Consider the following 20,693-nt stretch of genomic DNA (forward strand, 5'->3'; position numbering starts at 1 on the left):
GCAATTTCTGAGAGCCATTTCTCACTCGCAATGAACTAAGGGTAATCTATGCAGAATAGACGCTCTTGATAGGTTGTGACGATCACATGCATTACTTACACTGGCAGGTCTGAGCCAGTGTAAGTGTCGTCTCGGACATTTATTGAAGGACTTTCTCTGCACAAAGCATGAACTGTTTTTATAGGAAAATTACAAGAAAAAAGTGTACATATATATATATATATATATATATATATATATATATATATATATATATATATATATATATATATGGTAGATGTAGGTGCACCACACAAAGCCCGGTCATCGGCTCCTTCTCGACAAGGCTTCCGCTGTCGGTACAGACCAAACTTTTTACGAGCTAAACTCGGCAGGTTAATCATTGTACAATGTGTCTTTTAATAACTGTTCCTGATCAGGTTATTAAAATGGGGGTTTATCATAGCCCGGAGATCCAACATGGCAGCCCTTGACAAACAAGAGCCAAGAAATACCTTTACATTAGCGATGGATTTGTACTCTGCCCACACAGAGATGCTTGACGATCCTGTTAAACGTGCTGTAACCGGAAACCTCTGTAAACCTTCGCTTAATCGGCTTTTAAATGCCTTTCGGTATGACTGATGACTTTAAGAGGTGTATGTTCAAATCGATGAAATGTGGAAAGCCCAATTCTTATCTGGTGTAATGTTGCAGTGCATATAACAGTGACACCTTAGACCAGGGGTCTCCAACTCCAGTACTCGAGAGGAGAGCTACTGTCCTGCAGCTTTTAGATGCGTCCTTGTTTCGAAACACCTGAATCAAATGAATGGCGTGTAACCTGGCCTTTGCCAAACTTGATGGCACCCTGAAGAGATCATTCAACCACTTGATTCAGCTGTGTTGGACTGGGGATGCATCTAAAATCTGCAGGACAGTAGCTCTCGGGATCTCTGCCTTAGACCATTTGATCTGCAAATCAGCTCGCAGCGATCTAGATTCTAGGCTGCAGACAGCCAGACTTCCTCGTTCAGCTTACCCTTGCAATCACGGGCCATTTTAGCTGTCATCGGCCCCTCTGTTTATGGGCGTATAGCTGGCATCTGCAGGCACGAGTGACTTGAGTAAGATGGTGAATTGCAGTTGTGCATTATCTAATTATCTGCTGTGATTTTAATCTGCAGTAATTTGTGACAAATACTCCCATGGCACGCTCAGATTATTCGATACGGAAGCTCTGCAGCCAGTAAAGACCAGGAGGCCATGCCTGCAGTTTCGCTTTGCTGGTTATCTTGTCTGTATCAGTTCAACGAACCCGGGCTATAAATAGATCCAGTGAGTGTTTCTGGACAGACTACTGTGGTGGTTAGTGAGCATGTGTGTTTCTTTAAGAATTCAGCTGCAATTTGAGCCCTATAGGAACGAGGGAGAGATATAGAGAGAGAGCTGGTTAGAGAAGTCGCTCACCAACACCGCCCCCTCCATCATTTCTGTAATCGAGCGTCGAGCTGCACGATCTGCACCTCTGCATTATGCGCGTTTGGTGTCGGTGGGAATTCTCGGTAAACACAGCACAGGCACAGAGCTCCAGCCCCTTCGCATCCCCCACAAATAGCTAGTGTGTGCGCGGAGCAGGAGGCGGTCTGTCCTGTTTATCAAGAAAATGATTCGACACGGCTGTGCCGTTTGCTCAGCGCTTATGGAGGCGAGTCCAGAAACCATAACGAGCTGAGAGAGGGGGAGACGCCAGATATCTTAATGAACGTCATAAGGTAGGTCCGTTTGGGATGATTTTGTCTGCTGTCAAATACGAGGCTACAATACGATGACACGGCTAGGCCACTGCCATTTCTTTTCCATACGCTACAGCAGCTGGCCAGGCAAGCAGGCATGCAGTCAGTGCGGCGTAAACTGGCCTTGTGAGTGGTGTTATTTATACCCGCGTCTTTGTTTGAAAGGAAATGAAGATCTGGTCAAAATCATCTTTGCTTCGGGCATTTGATCATGCACTGTATGTTTAGCAGACGATCCTGCGGCGATGCAGCACTACCCAGGTTATTTTCGTGGTGCCATTGGTTCGTCGCTTTCCTTTTTTTTTTTTTTCCTCTTTTAAAAAAAAAAAAGAGGTTCAGCCGTGTTACGCAAGCGCATACGCTAGTCTTTATAGGAACGTATGGACTGTCATAGCTGTGTTCCAGGAAGAAACCTGCTCCGGTTTTGTGTCTTTCATTTCCCAGAAATTCTAGGCAAGACTCAGTTTGAAGGCGGGGCCCGATTTGGTGTTTTCTGTCCAAGCTGCTGACAGCACAGAACATTAAATAAGGAATAAATAGCCCTGGAGCTGCAGAAGGCTTAATTTGCTTAAGTGATTCAAGCCACATTTCCAGAGGTTCCCGTAGTGAAGCGAGATCAGTGGGTTATCGGGCTATGTCGAGCTTAAAGTCAGAGTTTTCTCTGTTACGAAAGTGGCTGTCATTTTACTTGGCTAAGTCACCATGGTAACTTATGATAACCACCATGGTAACTAATCTGTTTAAAATCCGCCGGGAGCGCCACGTTTTCACTGCTTCTTCTTTTTGAAGCGTATTATAGATTCTCTGCTGGAGGAATGCATTTTATATGTGTAACTAAAACCACCAATCCGTAAACATCCAGTGTTTTAATCTGGTGGTGCAGGAAGTGTATAGATGTCTATACTTGTTGCCAATTTGCTGCTGAGTCTCTTTCACACTTCTGGGATTGCAGCTACTAGAAAACAGAAAACATGCCAAGAATCTCACTGAGTAAAATCATTTTCACTTTTGATTTCCCAACAAACTAAAGCCATCTCCACGTCTCCTGTCAGGCTGTGGGACAGTAACACTTAATGTTTATATGTATCCAGTTTAAAGTTTCAGAGCTTTAATGTGTATCAGTCATGTTAGAAATACACAGCAGCATTGAGAGCGCACTCGGCATTAAAATAATGAACTCAAATTAAAATATTTATTTTACTGCCCTGTGGGTAAAGCACCAGATTAATGAATTTCTGCAGCACTAATCTCTCATCTTATTTTCAACAGTGTTGCATATCTGTTATATTTTCAACACTCGGTGTAGATCTTTTATCACCATTTTATCAACAGCGCATTAATGGCAGCATCGCCAGTTTCAGCTGGAGACACAGATCACCTTCCAGGTTCCTTCAGAAAGGGCAGCCGGCTTAAAAAAATGCCATATCACAACAAAGCCACCCCCTTTGTGACTCCTTGTGGCAAGGGAACAACCAAAAGTAGCTTTTCCATCATCATTATCAGCTGATACAATTTTTGATTGGCTAAACCCATAAGAATCAGTCAAATGAGGTGTGAAACTCATGAAGGCGCTTCTCTAAGTGTGCAGAGCCTGAAGCAGAAAACCTGGTTTAACAGAGAAAGTTGATAAGCGCTACTGTGATACCTGTTATCTCTGGGCTTTTGTCGGTTAAGCTAATGCAATAAAATGCTGGTTGTGATGAACATGAATATGCACCTCAAGTTGACATAATCTATACACCAGTGTTTCTGTTGTGCTGTAATTGCAAAGGAAACATTTGTTGCTTAAAAAATAGTAGCTTTATTCGTGCTTTGTGCGGTCCTTAATTTGCACAGCATTCTTTTTGCTTCACTCTCATTTATATGTGTAACTGTTTGCCTTGGCAGCAAGACCCTGTGTGACATGGGTAGGGCACAAACATGCATGTGTATACCAAAAACAATCCTCACTCCCTGTAGGAAGTACAGGGATTAGCTTTACTTAAATATCTCTGGGGCCATCATCACTATGTTGGCTCTTCAAGCGTCCCTTTAGCAACAAAAGTCTTTCTACCTTCTACCTAAAGGAGAGAATTCTGGTTTTGGCCTTTAAGTTCCCTTGTGATTATTTTTTTCCACTTTTACTATCGTGCTTTAGTGAAGCACACCGTTTGCCCTCAAACATTTCTTTGACGTGACGCAGAAACAAATGCAGGTATGTAATCACCAAGGCCAGAGCTCCTGGGACTGAGATATGTGTTTTGCGTGCTTGTACTGGGAGATGCTCTGTTTTGTTGCTTGGGGGATGCAAATATGCCTTTCAAATGTAACTGACTTTGCTTCTTACCAACGACTGGCACTGGCCTTATGCAAATATCTTAAATCTAACATAAAGCAGTTCAGTGGTCTGGACTCGCTGACATTTATTTCATTTTTCTGTGAAGTTCTTGTTTTTGAATTCCCTGACCTCCTTTCCAAAATAAGGGAGTAAACTTCCCCTTTAAAAAGTTGTAGGTGAGTTGTAATGTTTCATTGGCACTATGTGGGTCAAAGTAGCATTGATTCCAGGAAGCCCTTCTGATTGGCCCCATAAAGCAGGTTACATGATGTCAGAGGTTTTTGAAGAAAGCAGACATGTTGACGTGGGTTTCAGTTTTCATGGAGAAAGAGATGGCCAGAATACACAGAGCCTGTGTGGGGTTTGATAAGATCACAAGAGCATGCTGGTGGAGGGGCGTAAGAGTTGGCTGCTTGGGTAGTTACCTATGTGAGCTGAAGGGGCCTTGAAGCGTATGCTGAAGTGGGGAAGTAGCAGTTGGACTTGCAAAGTGGTAGGTTGCAGCATACTGATCCCGTGAGGAAAATTGCATCATATGCTGTAGAGCTGTGCCATGGTCAGTGTAGAATAAGTGAGCTGCTGAAACGAAGACTTATTGTCAAGTTTGGCCTTGCTTTAAGTCTGATTTGAAATGTCTTGGAACTAAATATAGTATTTTAATGTTTTCTTGTGTTTTATTTGTGTGTTTAAAAAGAACAGAAGGTATTTTAAACATGGATATATATGGGTGTCATAGGATTTAATTAGAGTGTGACCCTTCAGTTTTCTTTCTTTACAGTTTTCTTCTGCACAGCGCAGGGAAATTATATTGATGTGAAGCGCTGGTGATATAATTGTCTGACAACTATAGAATCACTTGCATCATGTGTTGTCACTCTTGCTCGAACAGTTCATGGATACATTTTATTGGTCATTCTTTGAATTTCCCTTTGGTCCTACAAGCAGGTCAAAGTTTGCACGTATCCAGTGGCGTGACACACAATCTGCCCAATACACTGACCTTTGTGAGCTGCTAGGCTTTACATTGCTAAGAAATATTTCATCGACAGTGTCCCCTTGTGGATGAATTGTGAGCATGCTGATAATCTCTTTTATAATTTCAAAAAATATTATCAATCAGTATCCTAGTTTTCTGGCTACATAAGTATATGGTGCAACATTTCATTGCTTGTTGAAACACTTCCATAGAGCTGTAACGTTTAAGCCACGTACTGTTATTGCTGGAGAATGAATATGCTGTATTTGAAAGTGCTTCTGAGACCTACATCCCACACAAAGCACTTGCCTCTGGACATGTCCTGCTTCCTCCCTGTGTAGAGGTGATTATTCATAATGTGAGTGTGAGTGATTCAGTGACATTCACAGATTCATCTCCCAGAGAATGAGGCCAGCTTTAGGGAAAGAATATTCAGCAGCAACTATATCTATCAGAGCGTTTTGAATACTTGATTTCAAGCTTGTCATTTATTCGCCAATCTGTGAATAAACAACGGGCTGTGTCTGTTTTTCGTCAGTGCGCACAGTCCTTTCCCTTTCACATCAGGCCATCTGTAGTCACTGTTATACTTTTGTTGCAGCCATTACCACGTTCTATTATGAAATCCTTAATGGGTTCATAGATCCAGTTGCAGAAATTGTGCTACTGTTGTTGATGCTGGTGGAGAGACATTTGTCAAGGCTGGGGGGTTAAATTAAAATACAAAAAACATCCAAGGATAATTTTCAATCCAACCTACAGAGTTCAAACTGGACAAACAGGTCCAGAAAAGGAAGTTCTAGATACTCATCATAAACGTCTTAGCTAGAAACGACTACTGATAGGATTTTAATTCAAACAGCGTTGTTGATTCTGCAAATATATCAGGTACTTGATTGATCCGTTGTAATGTGAAAAATGAAAGCAAATCCAGGTAGTGTAGATGAAAATGCATGCATGTCATGCAATTGTGCAAATGCTTCAGTGTAACTGCTTTGCAATGTGCAGCTCGCGGAAAAAGATGCTAGAAATAATGAGGGGAATTTTGATGGAATGGATTGTGTCGGGTATGGCACTTTGCATGTCATCTATATTGCAGCATAAAGTTGGATAGTATGTAAATGGCTTTTATGACTCCTTATCCCTGCCCTCCAAATAGGGGCGATTTAAGTCAGGGGTCGGTTAAAAGCCAATTAAATTGTGTATTTCCAATTCTCTGTCACTGCTTATTTTAAAAGCCTTACAATAGATACACATCTGTAATGTAGAACTTGAGGGAAAAGAAAGTGTGTTGGGCTTTATACGGATGTGCTGAAACCACAAAGTCTGATGTCAGCGCGCACACAGGAAGTCTTTATATTTTTGCCTTCTACCCAAAGTTTCTGCTTCTGCCTGAAGCGGTTCCTGTGTCGTTACACATTGGGCTGCCATTCAGAAATTCACATTAATCATTCAGATTTCAGTGCAAGCTCTGAAGATTTGAAAAGGTAGATGAAACGGATTTGATGACTACTTATACTTAAGAGGTTTGCAGTTGAGAATTAGTAAGTAGATGGAGTCAAAAACGTGGCTACATGGTCATTTCTCTCTTGTTCCTCAAGGTTTAAGACACCTTTTCTGTTTAAGACCTGTGAGCCTTACTGACAGGTTTGATTTGATGTATTTAGTTGTGGATTTTCAGGTAGGCATGTTTTCGGTGCTTCAAGTGATGGTGTATTTACATGGTCGATACTGGTGCAACATTTCATTGCATACTCTCTCTCCTTTTTTTTTTTTTTTTTTTTTTTTTTTTTCCTCAGGTTAATGTTGTTTAAAAAAATAACTTTGCTAACTGTTCATATTGTCTAACCATTACCCTTCACTCTCTCTTGCAGTAAGGTTGGGTGGCCATGGACCCTTTCAACCAGCTTATTCTCGTCATCTCGGTGACCAGCTTCTTCACCTTCCAGTGGCTCTTCCACAGAGTCAGCCCCTGGTTGTCTGTACGCATCAGTCCTGGCTTCCTTGGCCTCAGCGACAAGCAGAAGGTGGAATGGAACTCGAGGTGACCGAAGTCTTACTCTCACTTGGTCATGAGTATTTACTTCCACTGGGCTGCATGGAGTGTGACACTGTTCTATGTTTAACAGAGGATGATTTGTTTTAGCTCTGTCCAAACATGTCTACTAACATTAAACCCACATATTTACAGTGGCACTCAGAGAAGACTCACATGTAGGATTCATTGCGGTATTTTCTCTACAGCTATTGTGTAAGGTTCCAGCAACATGGGGGAGATTAACTAGATTGGTATTCCGAATGATCAGACTAAACTAGCCTGGTACAGCTTCCATGAATCTTGCTCTTACATGTCCTGTTTTTGCTGAGTTCATTATCCGTGAGAGCACTTGTGAAAGCAGAATGGCTACGTGATTTTAAAGTGGAAATCAAAATGAATTATTACTGGAAAGGGATACAAGCTGGGAATTCAGGGATCCCTCTTAAATTCCATGACTTCACAGTATTGTATTTATACAGTGGGGCTGTCAGGGTCTGTCTGACTGCTGAGGGCTGTGGACTGTCTCACTGTTTGAGTGATTGAATGGGACTGTGCGCCGCTCTGTCTGACCCTTCAGCAGTGTTTAATCTCTTAGTTTAATTGGTCTGAATCTGTGTGCAGTCGTGACAGGCAATCAGTTGATCCACGGTGAGTACTAAAAATTCCTCTGTCTGAAGTACAGACCAGCTTCATGGGACTTTTAATGAATAGAAAGTATATTATCCATTACTGTGTCATCATCTGCCCTTTTCAGGGATGAGCAGATAATCAAGGCTGTATGTTTTTTTTCTCTCTTTTTATTTCAGGACAGTATCAACGTTTCACGCCTTGTTGGTGGGAATATTCTGTCTTTACATTCTGTTTTTTGATGATGCTGTCAATGAAGATCCAGTTTGGTAAGAGTTTTGGCTTGGAAGTTAATTTTTTTTTTCTCAAAAGTTTTGGTTTATTTCATAATGAAGGTTATGTTTTTCTGCATTAATGTCCCCTTTGCATAGTTAAAGATGCCTAATACTGAAGAGGTGTGCAAGGGAGACAGCTTCTGGTTTGTGTCAATATCAAATAGTGAGCATAATTGTTTTAAGTTATAATGGTTACAATATTTGGCTAATCAGGCGATTACCTACCTACTACAGTCTTTGTGCTAAATGTGTAAAACTTATTTATCTGAGTTTTTATCTGTATCAGTTATACTATTAGTAACCCTGCCCTGCTCTTTATTGGACTGGAATTACTCTTTAGTGTTGGAAGCCAAGTCTGTGTATAGCTTAAGCTAGTGTTAGGTTTGTAAAAGGACAGTCTTCTTTTCCTTTGTAAAAGTGAAACATTGGTAGCTGTAGTATATTGAGATAACTTGTAACTATAACTGTACATTCACCTGGAACTCTTTTAAATTTCTTGCAGTTTTTGTTTTTATAGAAGTTACTGGTAGCATTAACTTGCTAGCTAGCTTGAGTTGCTAACATCTGCTTGTTCTTTTTTGTTCTCTTTTTTTAATACCATAAATTAGTTAGAAATTCTGAATCTCCATGTGTTTGTAAAGTCAATTATACCATTTAAAAAATTACAAAGAATTATTAGCGTTATGTATTACAATGTACTATGCTAAAATCAACAGCTAGACAAGTAGCCTAAACCAGAGCTAACCTCAGTCCAAATTTGGAGACAGGTTGCTATCATGCAACCTGTGCAGTTGCCTTGCAATCACGTGTTGTTGCTCAGTGGTTTCGAAGGTATTGTACATTTAACCTCTGGACATGTTGGGGTTTTTTTTGTTTGTTTGTTTGTTTGGTTTTTTTCCCCCTCTCTCCTTTTTTTCAATGTGACTGAGGCTAAAGTGTGAATTCTGCCTCACAATACTGCACCCAACATGTGTACACACACACACACACACTTTAATGTAGACTCATTCTTTTGCGCATCTTGTGTCAGAATCTATTTTATCAAGCGTAAGTCACACACAGTACAAATTAATTTCTTATTTTTTCAATAGGGGAGATCCTACACTGGTCAAGACGAACGTCGCAATTACAACAGGCTACCTCATATCGGGTAAGAGAAAGCTTTCAGTTTGTCAGCATAATTTTGTTAAAGTGAGTGAAAAAGAACATGCACATAATAAATTTGCGATAAACTTTGATGCTTGATGACACATTTGTGGTTCAGCCGTACTGTGCCAGCTGCTGTTTCCAAATAGTTCTGTATGCACTTAGATTGCCTTGATTACACCAATGACATGCTGTCCCTCTTTGCCCTCTTCTTCTGTTTTCCAGATTTGCTGCTGATATTTTATTATTGGAAGGCAATAGGCGACAAGTTTTTTGTAGTTCATCATCTGGCAGCGTTGTATGCTTACTACTATGTACTGGTGAGTGCCCTATTGCCCAATAGCAGAACGTGCAGGCAAGATGGGAAAGAGACAACCAAGGGTGAACAGCTATGTCCTTTTTCAGCTGGGTGTGATACATAGCCATGTATAGTCATAGGTGAGCTTAATATTTACGAGGGAGAGCCAGTTTGGTCTGTGTAAGAGATACATCAATCCCATGCAAACACATCAGATAAGTTCTCAGATAGTTAAAGCTTCAGCTCTGTCTTTATTTATTTTATTGCAAGGGGAAAGGTGCTAGAGAAAGTAAAGCATTCTTATCAGTTAATAAGTAGCAGTATTAGTTTCTTTATTTTTCCATAGCAGAACATTCAGTTTTGGCATTATTCAAGTGTGCGAGTAATAAGATAACTGTTCTTTGGTGGTTGATGCCTTTCCTGAAAATGGCTGATTGGCACATTAACACCTTGAATAGCGTTGTGAAAATTGTAGGAAAAACAGTAATAGTCTTGATGGGATTTAGTTCAGTTTGACGTTTCCGTTTGGCCATGATGTACCTTATAAAACAATAAATCAGCTGTTTGTTGTGCAAGCTGGATCTTGTATCAGTGGTGCTCATTGTATTTAAAAAAAAAAATTCAATTAAAGATAAAAACTTGTGTATGCTGCATTGCTGCCATACACTTTGGTGTGCCAATGGCGACTCTATCCAGCATTTGTAGGTGGCACTGTTCACTCTTGGTTCAATCTGAAACCCTCTAGGTTGCCAGGATCTGTCGCATAATTACGGGAAATGAATGACTATGGTATTTTTTGCATGGAATGCTCAGTGACAGTACTGGCTGATGACCCTCTCCCTGCCCCCCTCCCCCCTCACCTTGCCCTTACAGTTTCTGTGCTTTTTGTTTTACTGACCCCCCCTTTAAATGTTGTGTGACTCTGGTGTAAGCTAAACTTTTCTGAGCTTAGCACAACTGAATGCTCAACTGTAACCACTGTGTGCATGCTCATAGCTTTGACGCGCTCTACACAGGCAGAGATTTCTGTCCTGTTACTGTGCATGAAAACAAAAAGTATTTACCATTCTTAATTACTTACCTGCCTATCTACAGTACCTTGGCTTCTGCTTGTCTGTCTTTTGTGCCAGAGCCTAGTCCTGGCTCCTCTCTTACACTCCATGCCAAGATGATAAAGTCCATTGCATAATATATAGGCCCGTTTTTCAAATACCATGCTGAATGTATTCTCAAGGGTCTACTCTAGGAGTCTGGGGGATAAAAATGAACTAGTGCTCCAAAAAGTCTTACATGAACTTTATTTTACAGTTACAGTAAATAAATGCTCTCAGTTCTCTATATTGAGCAAAAACGCAGAAAGGCATGGAATTTGCATCACTCTGATAGTAGCCCCCAATTAATCAAGCTGCTTTTTTTTTTTTTTTTTTTTTTTTTTTTTTTTTTTTTTTAAATCTAAAAAGATGTTTTTAATTACTTGGCACTAATAGATGTAGTGTAAAGCTTACACTCTACATATTTACGTCTCACTCCCTGCTCTTGTCTATTTTAGTCGCGGCTGGATTTACGGATTATGTTTTCTCTTTTTAATCTGACAGACATTTTATTTACTTTTTCCATCTTTTAGCATTGCTAATGAGAAATATTACCTTTCCGTGTTTCTGTATCTGAACAATAATTGTGTTAGTAATGGCAGTAAAATGGTGTCATATGGTTGGTTTAAGATTCTGACTTAACACTGACTGTAAATCTAGTCGTATCTGTAGAAACGGAACGACTGTATCTAAAACAGTTCGGTAAATGAGATGAAGTAGGCCATACTGTTACTGGACACTCATGACTTTGTTTCTCAGACTAGATCTGAAATGCACATGGAACAGCAGCATGAATGTAGCCGTAATAAATTAGTTGTAATCACCCCCAAAAAGTTGGCTAACCTTTGATGTCATTTTCATTTTATTTAGTTTTGTTCCCACCCAGATTTGTCATATGTTGTCAAAGTCTTATTAGTTAAATGTGTTGAATGTGTTTATGTGGAACTGTTTATGTCAAAACTCTAAATCCACTGTTCCACAGTTCATACTTTGTAGGATGACTGAGAGATAACTGCTGCACATGCTAACTAGCTTATGCAACATGAGCACATGGCTAATTAGCATATCATTGCACATACACATTACCGAAACACATGCATTTTACACTAAATAAGCACTCTAAAAATGCTTTTACAGTTGAGCTATTTCACCACAAAGCTTTGCTAACACACCCGAAATGTCCCCAAAGTTAGATGAAGCTAGTGTAGCAATGCCTTCAGATCTGCCATGGCTGTCACGTAATCTTAATAATATCATTGCATTAACTTTCTCTGTTGCTACTTGAACCTTACCTTTATTAAAATATCCTATCACTGTCTCCATTTGTAACATAATGAAGTTCAACAGTGGGGGCAATGGATAGGGCATCATGGGCCAACAAGGTTGTGGATTGTTTTCAGAACCATTGCACTCCAATGAAACAAAAACATTACACAAGGCACATAGCTCTAGCTAAACTGACTCCTATTGAGAAATATTAGTAAAAAAAAATGCAAAATGTAATTTTTTTTTTGTTATGCTTTTCTATTAAGTAGCCAATCACAAATATTGCTCAAGTAATTTAATTATTTTGTGTGGCAGCCTTTTGTGCTTATTTAAAAGTTAAGCGTAGCTTCTCAAAAATATTGGATGCATGCTTTCGTTTTTCTCAGTGTTGTAAGTGTTGCTTCTTCTTTGCTTTGTGTTGTGGCATTGTATTTTTTTGTTTCCTTCTAATATATCTGTCTGTCTGTCCTTTGCTGACTTTAACATAAATGGCCCCTCTTCAAACCTTACATGCAAAAACTACCAAGGTGAAGTTGGGTTGTGTCATCTCCGTTCATGCAAAAACTACCAAAAAGTTGTCATTTAGAAACCCAGAGCAGGTCTTGATCTAGATGGGGACTTTTTTTTTATTCCTGTCTTGTCTGCTGTTATTGCTCTTGTGTTGTACTGAGCAGCTATGATGCCCAGTCACAGTATGGACTTACCAGTTCCTAGAGGTACTAGCATGCTAATGCTAGATGGGAATATACAGTTACAAGAAAAGGTTTATGAATCTGTGAAGGATTTCTAGGAATTTTACATTGATTTCTCATAAATGTGGTGTGATATTCATCCAAGTCACAATTGCAGGCAAACACAATATGACTAAACTAATAAAGAAACAGCTATGCTTTTCACAGCTTTATTGAACAGTAACTCATTGGATATGGTGATAAAAGTGCTTATCCGAAAGCTCTAGTTTTGAGTTGTGGCTTCTTTACCATGTGACTGGACATTGCAGTCATTGTTCATTATGTTCAAGCTTTGGAATGACCAAGTCAGACAGACTTTTAACAGGAAGGCGGCGCTGGGTTCATAACCACTGTACTGCAGAGACCTTTCGGTTTGGAGTTTGCATGTTCTCCCTGTGCCTTCCTGAGTTCTCTCTGGGTATTCCGACCTCTCCCCAGGCCTAAGACATGCTTGTTAGGTTAATTGGCAACTGGTCATTGATGTGAATGGTTGCCTCTCTCTGTTTATTCTTGTGGTAGACTGGCAACCTGTACAGGTTGTACTCCACCTCTCACCTTTTGACACCAGGAATAGGCTCCAGGCCCCATGACCCTAAATTGGATAAATGGAAGAAAATTGGTAATCGATTAGAAAGCTTCATTATCATGCTACAGGAAACATTTGATAAAGATGGCTGCTGCCAACGGAGGTTCTAGGAGACACTAAATTTAGTTACTTTTGGACTGGACTTGAGTTATTATTCAGAATCAGTTTATAGGTTGTGTTATTAGTTTAGTCAAACTGTTTTTGTTAAGTGTGACTTGGATTAAGATCAAACCACATTTTTATGAGTAATTGTTGAATTCCTAAGGGTTTACAAACCTTTTCTTGTAATTGTAAACTGTTTGTATCACACAGTAAGTATGTTTCTTTGACCAACTTTTGTTACAGCCCTGACGGTAAGTCTTTTCTGTAAAAGTTAGGCTGCTGGCTAAATAACTTTGAATTCTGCATCCTTAATTTGAGCTGTGTTCTGTGCTGAGTTTGTAGCCAGCAGTCGGGAACAAAAAAAATAGTTTTCAAACTGCTGAGTCAAACAGTCTTATTGCAGCAGAAATCGAGATTGAGATCATTACACTTCATTCTAATTAATGCACTTTCTCAATCATGAATCATATTTATTTGAATCTTTCCCTTATTATTGCCTCTAACTTTCCCAATGATTATATTGATGCAGCAGGTTTCAACTACTGTAGCAGCTGAAACCTGCTGCAGATCATCCGTTTCACAAAATAGTAGAATTCAGCACCTAATCCTGTAATGACATGTTTGGCAGTCAAATGTATTGCTTTATACTCTGCATGGCTTCTGATTGCTCCTTGAAATAGTGGCTGGCTGAATGTTTTTATAGTTGTACAGTGTATATATATATATCAAGTCCTGTTTCTGATATGTGCTCTTTTTAATTGTTGTTGTTGTTATTTAGATGAACGGCCTTTTATGCTACAATGCTTTTTTGTTTTGTTTTTTTAATGATTGTTGTGTTGGTGACTCAGATAATGCAAAAATGCTACATTTTGTGTGGGCATTTCTATATATCGCCTATTATTTTGGGTTTTAAGGATTACCTGATAATGAAGATATTGTTGCAAATTAAAATATTTTTGTCTTAACAGAAACTAAACTAATTTTTTGTGGATGATCTATATAATCTGATTTTGCTCAGAGTAACTGCCCAGATTGAGGGAGTCTTCTCTTTTTTTTTTTTTTTTTTTTTTTTTTTTTTTTTTTCTTCTTCTCAGTTTTAATTCCAAAGAAATAATTGACCACTGTAACTTTAATCCATTTGCACTGCAAAATAACAGAAGATTGTTATTTTGTATAATCATTCTTTATTATCTCTTTATGATGAGTTTCTTTTTACAATAAGGAAGGACTCCTCTGTGAAATAGACTCAGGTGACAGTGTAATTTTTGGACTGCAAAAATAAAGGAATACCCTTCTGCTCTGAAGGAGACGACTGTCTTTTTGGGACAACACCTTGAACTACTTAGGACAATATTAAACATAGTTGCACATGGTTAAGGCTGTGGTTTCTTTAAATCTTTGTTTTAATACATATAACTGCTGATGTCTCAGTCTTGGTAAGAAATGGTGTTTGTGTTGACCCGGTGGTGCACCAGCATCATGCCCATCATTCTTCAGTGGAATTGTTGTTGTTCCTCTCATGTCTTGTTGTCTTCCTGTCCTCATTTTGTTTTTCCAGGGCCAAGGAATGTTGCCTTATTTTGCTAACTTCCGCCTGCTAGCTGAGTTTTCTACACCGTGTGTAAACCAGCGGTATGTACTAGCTTGCTTATGACCTGTTTTTCAGGTATCTTTAGGTCTTTTTTTTATATATATATATTTACCTTGGTCATTAGCAAGTGGAATGCATCTCAGGTGAAGTAGAAAAGGTATACCTTTTCTACTTTTGCGTCTTCCTTCAGCCTATATTTAGGATTATCATATGGATGACTGTGTGTGTTTAGGCGCTCAAATCTCCACCTGTTGACAGAAAACTCAGTTTAAGGCCCCAGTCATGCAAGTCAACCACCAGTTGTCAAATAAAAATGCAGATTCCTCAAGTGGTTTCTGGAGGTTTCTAGCAGTCGCTAAAGTGTTATTGGTCACCAAGAGATGTGTGACGCTGCACTGAAAACCACCTTTCAATTGCTTTAGTTGCTAGAAGGTTGTCGTGGCTGCCAGTAGTTTGGATGGTAGATACCTACTTGTCTGCAAACACTTGGAAACTACTTGCTAAGCTGTAGTGAGAACTGAAAAAGAGCAACATAAGCTGTTGTGCTTTACCCCTGTAACTGGCACATTTGAAAGTTTTACCCTGAAGGTGAATGAGCTCCAGTTTGTGTTGCAGGTTTCACAGCTACACTACAGCTTGGAGAATAAATGGTGAGTGTTCACAGATGCGCTGGTGTCTTTTAGACAAATCACTGGCCCCCACAACAATCAACAAGGTTTTTCCCCAGTGACTGGAGATTCTGAGGGGAGTCTGTAGGCCATTCTGTAGGCCTGTGTAACTGAGGCCCTTTTAACCTGAGTTCTGGCACAAAGAAGATCACATATGGCTTAGACTTGACTAATATTGAAATTATACCCTGCTGGCCAAGGTATAGTTACCACGCACACACTTACTGATTGCTAAATATTTCCAAAAAGTTACTTAAGACGAGTTCTTTAAAGTCAGATATTTATCGTGCTAGAGCACAGGATAAAACATCTCTGGGTTTACCTAAGATCTTTGGTAAACCAAATGATTATTACTGGTTCTTAAACTTAATGGATTAGTTAATTTATTTTAAAAAAATTAAGTCTGGATTGCCTATCGTAAGGTCTTCTACTAGAAAGTTTAATGAACTCATGGTAATTTCCTGTCTACATGTTTTGTGTTCAGATGGTTCTTTGAGATTGAGGTTTTTTTTTGTTTTTAACTTTAATGTGGCAAGGTACTTACTGTCTTTTAAAATTGAATTGAATACTGTTATTGTTTTCTGAAAAAATGTGCTTTGTTTCAGCTGGTTCTTTGAGGTGTTGGGTTATCCCAAGTCCTCCCGGCCCAACATGGCAAATGGCGTTGCCATGGCAGTGGTGTTTTTCCTCGTCCGCATCGGTGTCATGCCAGTCTACTACAGTCGCATGTATGCGGTCTATGGCACTGAGGCCTTCTACCTGGTGCCATGGGGTGGTCGTGTAGCCTGGATCTGCTCCAGCATCTGCTTGGACATTATGAACATAATGTGGATGCATAAGATCGCCCGTGGATGTTACAAGGTCCTACGATCAGCACACCGGAGCAAAGCTGGCACACCTCAGGAAAACGGCAAGACGGATTAAGAGAACCAGGTGTCACTGGTGAGAACATGCCACAGCAGAAACACTGACAACACTATGTGCAGTGGCTCGTAGCAAGTTGGACCCTGGCATGCAAGGCTGCTTCATTAGCAGCCTACCTGGGACTTGAGATTACAAGACCACATGCAGTGAGGGAACTTGAAAGCAGGCACAGTGACCGAGATGTACCAATGGACCATTTAAAATGGCCATCCCAAAGCCATGAAATGACCTCTTAGCAATACTGTGTGCATGGCCAATTATTTTTCTTGTGAAGGATTTACCAGAAGAGGTCATCCCGGGACAAAGCGGCTGTTAGCCCAACGACAAATTGTCAAAAAGTTTACCATTCTTTACGAACTTCGTGATCAACAAAAGACTTTTGTATTAATGCTGCTGTCTGAGTCGCAGAATGAAAACGATGAAATAGATGGTGTTGGTGAGGTAAATATGTGAGGAAACCTCCAAAGCATTTTGTGAATCCACATTGATGGTCAGTGTCATAAAATCCTTGTTAGATGCCATTTGAGGGATATGTGATTAAGAAATAATCAAATTCCATCAAGTGCAGTCTCAGAAGAATTTGTGATTTTATTTTTTTTAATTAAATTAAATTTTTTTTTTTTTTAAATCACTCAACCCCTTGTAATTTAATTTTTTTTTAACCTTTATTTAACCAGGAAGTGAAATTCCAGAGAGTGAGATGTTCTTTTGTGAGTGCCAAAATGCGCAGATACAAACCAGCATTTAAAGTCTATCAGAATAACAGAAGTCATATATGTTCATTTTAAATGTAGGGTTGAAGACGAATCGGTACATATATGCATTTTCTTACTTTTGTCTTGCTGGAGTCAAAGTACATAGGGTTTTAAAGATACATAGGATATTAATTAACTGGTATTATTTAAAAGGAGATGTGCAGAGTACCTTAGAAATACTAAAAGGGAAAGTGAATGTTACTGGTGGTGTCTGTACAATAAGAAATTCAAGCGCATCATCAGATGTTAATCCAGCCAAGTTATGTATACAAACTGATCACTTTGCTTTTAAAAAGTGTGTTGCTGAAGTGTTTTATTCCACATTTTCTTAGTTTTGCATTATGAAATGAATGTAGAGAGGTGAAACTCAACTGAGTCAGGGCCAAGGACAAATATGACAAATTCAACAAAACCCAGATTTTCACAGAAAATGTTTTAACGCTTTAGTTGACCTGACATTTAATGTTTGTTTGCCCTTCCGAGTGTTACTTGTTGGCTTTTTTTTTTTTTTTTTTTTTTTTGCCGCAAACTTAATTCTATACTTTTCTAGCTGTTGCCAATCCTGCAGTGTACATTTTTAGCTGGCACATTGAAACAAAACATCAAAAGTAGACACTGAATAATCTTGAATCGATGGCAGCGAAATACTTCAAAAGTTGAGATGTGAAGAGCAAAAGTCTTGTAACAGCATAACACAATAATTTTCAGTTTCGGCATTTTTGTTTAGATTTTATTCACCCAGGAAGATACAAATCCTTTACATATAGGAGACGTTTAAGATCTTTTTTTTTTTTTTTTTTTTTAATTTAAACTTTTCTTTTTTAAACAGAGCCGTAGTTTAACGTAAAGTCAACGACAATCAGTATTTCAGGTGGCAAAATTTTTGTGTTAATGGTAATAGCTTTTGTGTCATGTATGACTTTCAATTCACTCCTAAGGGTCCCATACATGGTGTTGTGGGTCCTGTTTATTGGATCGCTACAAGGATTTTTCACTCAAGTGGACATACATGGAAAGATTTGAACAATGTGTTTTGTTTGTTTTTAACATAATTCTACTTAAACTCGTTTATGTTAATCATACAATACAGAACTTGGGAATCTTTCGGTAAATTGGCAAAGGTCAACTGCTCAGTTTAAGTCATAGCAGTTCACTGAAGATTTGTGGTATCTACTTGAATATTTGTTGCACCTTTTACATGAGCTATACATCAAACACTTCTGTCATGTTTTATGTCACAGAAACAGGGAATGTTAGTTTTAAAGTCTGCCTTTTTATGCTCGGCATTTGATTTTGTTGCCTTTTTTAAAATAACATGATTGCACAGTGAAGACTTTGTTACACCCAGCTGACACCACTGGAAAAAAATGTTGCTTTTCAGTGATTTTTACTTGTTTTCCTTTACCAACGCCTGTCTAATGTGATTGTTTTTTGGCATTTGTTATATAGTGTCAAATGACAGATTAAGAGGTTTGTTAAGGCTGGTTGTTTGTGTGCTTTTTGTTGTTGTTGTTGTTGTTTTTGTTGATCTATTTGTGCCAGTGCTTAAACCATTGCTACTCCATGGTAAATGCAGATGTTCACCATGAGGTTACAATATTTATTTGTCCATTTTCCCTCAAAATGTTTTGTATACAGTTGTGCCAATTTGCAACCATGTTTCTGATTGATTCTATTTACATTACCATGTCTGCATGCTGTGGCTGGTTGCAGAGTGGCAAGGCCCGGTTTGGTTTGTCCTGTTGTGATGGAATGAGATTCTTTTAATGTGCTAATATTTTTTTTTTATTTTTTTATTTTTTTTTTATTTTTTTTTAATTTTGGCAAACTATTGTCGGACGTCATCTTCTCTGCAGGTGAATATCACTACCATAAAATGAGGAGGGGTTGTCATTTGATGTTTCGCTGAAATTGGATGGAAATAATACATTATTATTTGGATGGCAGGCCACAAGCTCATGCATGATCAATAAGGTCTTCTTCAGGCATCTTCTATAACTGCATGTGGAATTGCATGGGGATTGCACTGTAAGCAAATATACATTTGCAAGTTTTTGTTTTTTATTTTTTTTTGTTAGTACATGTACATAATGTTTACTTAAATGTTATTCTTGTACTGTGCCACATTAGGTAACTCACAGAACCAGATATTTAGGATAATATCCAGCACAGAAATAAACGGAAAGGGAATACTTGAATACTAATCCTCACAGTTTATAACAGTTTGGGCAGTGCAAATAAACATTAATCTTATGAGCATCATGAATTGTATGTGGACAGTTGTCTTTAATTTATTAATATGAACGAAGGAGACGTTTCAGTGACCGAGAGAGCCTGGTGCTGCTGCGAGTTATTTTAAAATGTGTTGACGTTTCTTTTCAATGTTTGGAGGAGATGTGAGTAGATGGAGTGTGTGGTGACATTCTGTGGATGTGCTGGAGATTAGAAATATTTGTCATTTACATTATTTTTTCTCAACAATAAATGCCAAATTAACTCATTTTAAGTGTCTGATGGAGACTTAGCATATTCAGTGACATAGTTTTTCATGATTTTTGCAAGCATGCCTTGCACACTAAGTGGCCATTTCAAGTGAAAACTATTTTGGATACAATAGAAATGCCTGTTAGGCTCCAAAGAACCTGCATGTCTTACAATACCATTAAATCTTAAGATGGTAAAGCGTATATGGATAAAGCAGATATGCAACCTGATAAATACAAATACTAAATAATAATAATAATAATAAAAAATATCAAAATATGTATTGTTTCAAAAGGTCTAGCATAGAATGACATACTTATGCCTCAACAGTGTAATTTCTGCCCCCTGCTGGTGAAAACAGGAAAAATTGAACATCTGTCTTATTTTGTTTTTGGTTGATTAGGATCAAGAGTCCAGAAGCTCTGGCCATGAGAGCTAATGTGTCAGATTAGCCACGAGATGAGCGTTATACTGTATTACTACTCACTGTGGTCTCACTACAGGGATGTGTGTGCTGTCATTGCCCCAAATAGTAAGAGGCCCAGTAGATTTTAGATTTTTTTTAATCTGACAAGCCTTAATAATAAATGCTCACTGTTTTCCCTTTTTAAGTAAGCATCCAGTAAAAACAGTTCTGTGCGGGTTTTATTCTCTTTTTATTTTTGCTCTTGACTGTAGCCCTGTTTTATACCACCGGGTTTGCAGATGCAAAAATAAGGCCGACATTATCTCACAAAGCAACCCATTAATTTGTGGGATACATGGCTATAATTACAGTCAGATCTAGTGCCTTGATGACGGTGCAGTGAGTGCAGAATATGTTGCTTCCATCTTCTATTACTATATGCATTTGATCTACTCCTATTTTTGTAGTTAGAATTTTGCTCTTTGGTTGAAAAACACAGTCTGCTGCTCGTAGACCCATCGATGTTTGTGATTGCTCATGCAGTCAACACCGCCCCTTTAGTGTGAGTGCGCTGATCGCCACACCGGGAAACCTTGCGCTGATATTTAGGTAAACAACCTTGGTGTGAATTAGTGGC

The 20,693-nt window shown here is 38.8% G+C and overlaps 1 protein-coding gene across 1 annotated transcript; it reads left to right on the forward strand.

Moving 5' to 3' along the window:
• The first annotated feature begins 1,194 nt into the window (after positions 1-1,194).
• On the forward strand, positions 1,195-19,644 carry LOC146662060 (TLC domain-containing protein 4-B-like). Its single transcript, XM_085418466.1, has 7 exons — positions 1,195-1,754; positions 6,943-7,112; positions 7,913-8,002; positions 9,100-9,158; positions 9,380-9,474; positions 14,787-14,860; positions 16,093-19,644. The coding sequence occupies exons 2-7, from the start codon at positions 6,958-6,960 to the stop codon at positions 16,409-16,411; spliced, it is 792 nt and encodes a 263-aa protein (XP_085274592.1). The 5' UTR covers positions 1,195-1,754; positions 6,943-6,957; the 3' UTR covers positions 16,412-19,644.
• The last annotated feature ends 1,049 nt before the right edge of the window (positions 19,645-20,693 follow it).

Source organism: Rhamphochromis longiceps, linkage group LG9 (genome assembly GCF_057381845.1).
Source record: "Rhamphochromis longiceps isolate RC_006_pf linkage group LG9, R_longiceps_female_GT1.1, whole genome shotgun sequence".
Classification (NCBI taxonomy): domain Eukaryota; kingdom Metazoa; phylum Chordata; class Actinopteri; order Cichliformes; family Cichlidae; genus Rhamphochromis; species Rhamphochromis longiceps.

Coding starts and splice junctions, on each gene's coding strand:
- LOC146662060 (XM_085418466.1), top strand. CDS start 6,958: ATGGACCCTTTCAACCAGCTTATTCTCGTCATCTCGGTGACCAGCTTC. Junction 9,159..9,379: donor AACAGGCTACCTCATATCGG/GTAAGAGAAAGC, acceptor TCTGTTTTCCAG/ATTTGCTGCTGATATTTTAT. Junction 14,861..16,092: donor ACACCGTGTGTAAACCAGCG/GTATGTACTAGC, acceptor GCTTTGTTTCAG/CTGGTTCTTTGAGGTGTTGG.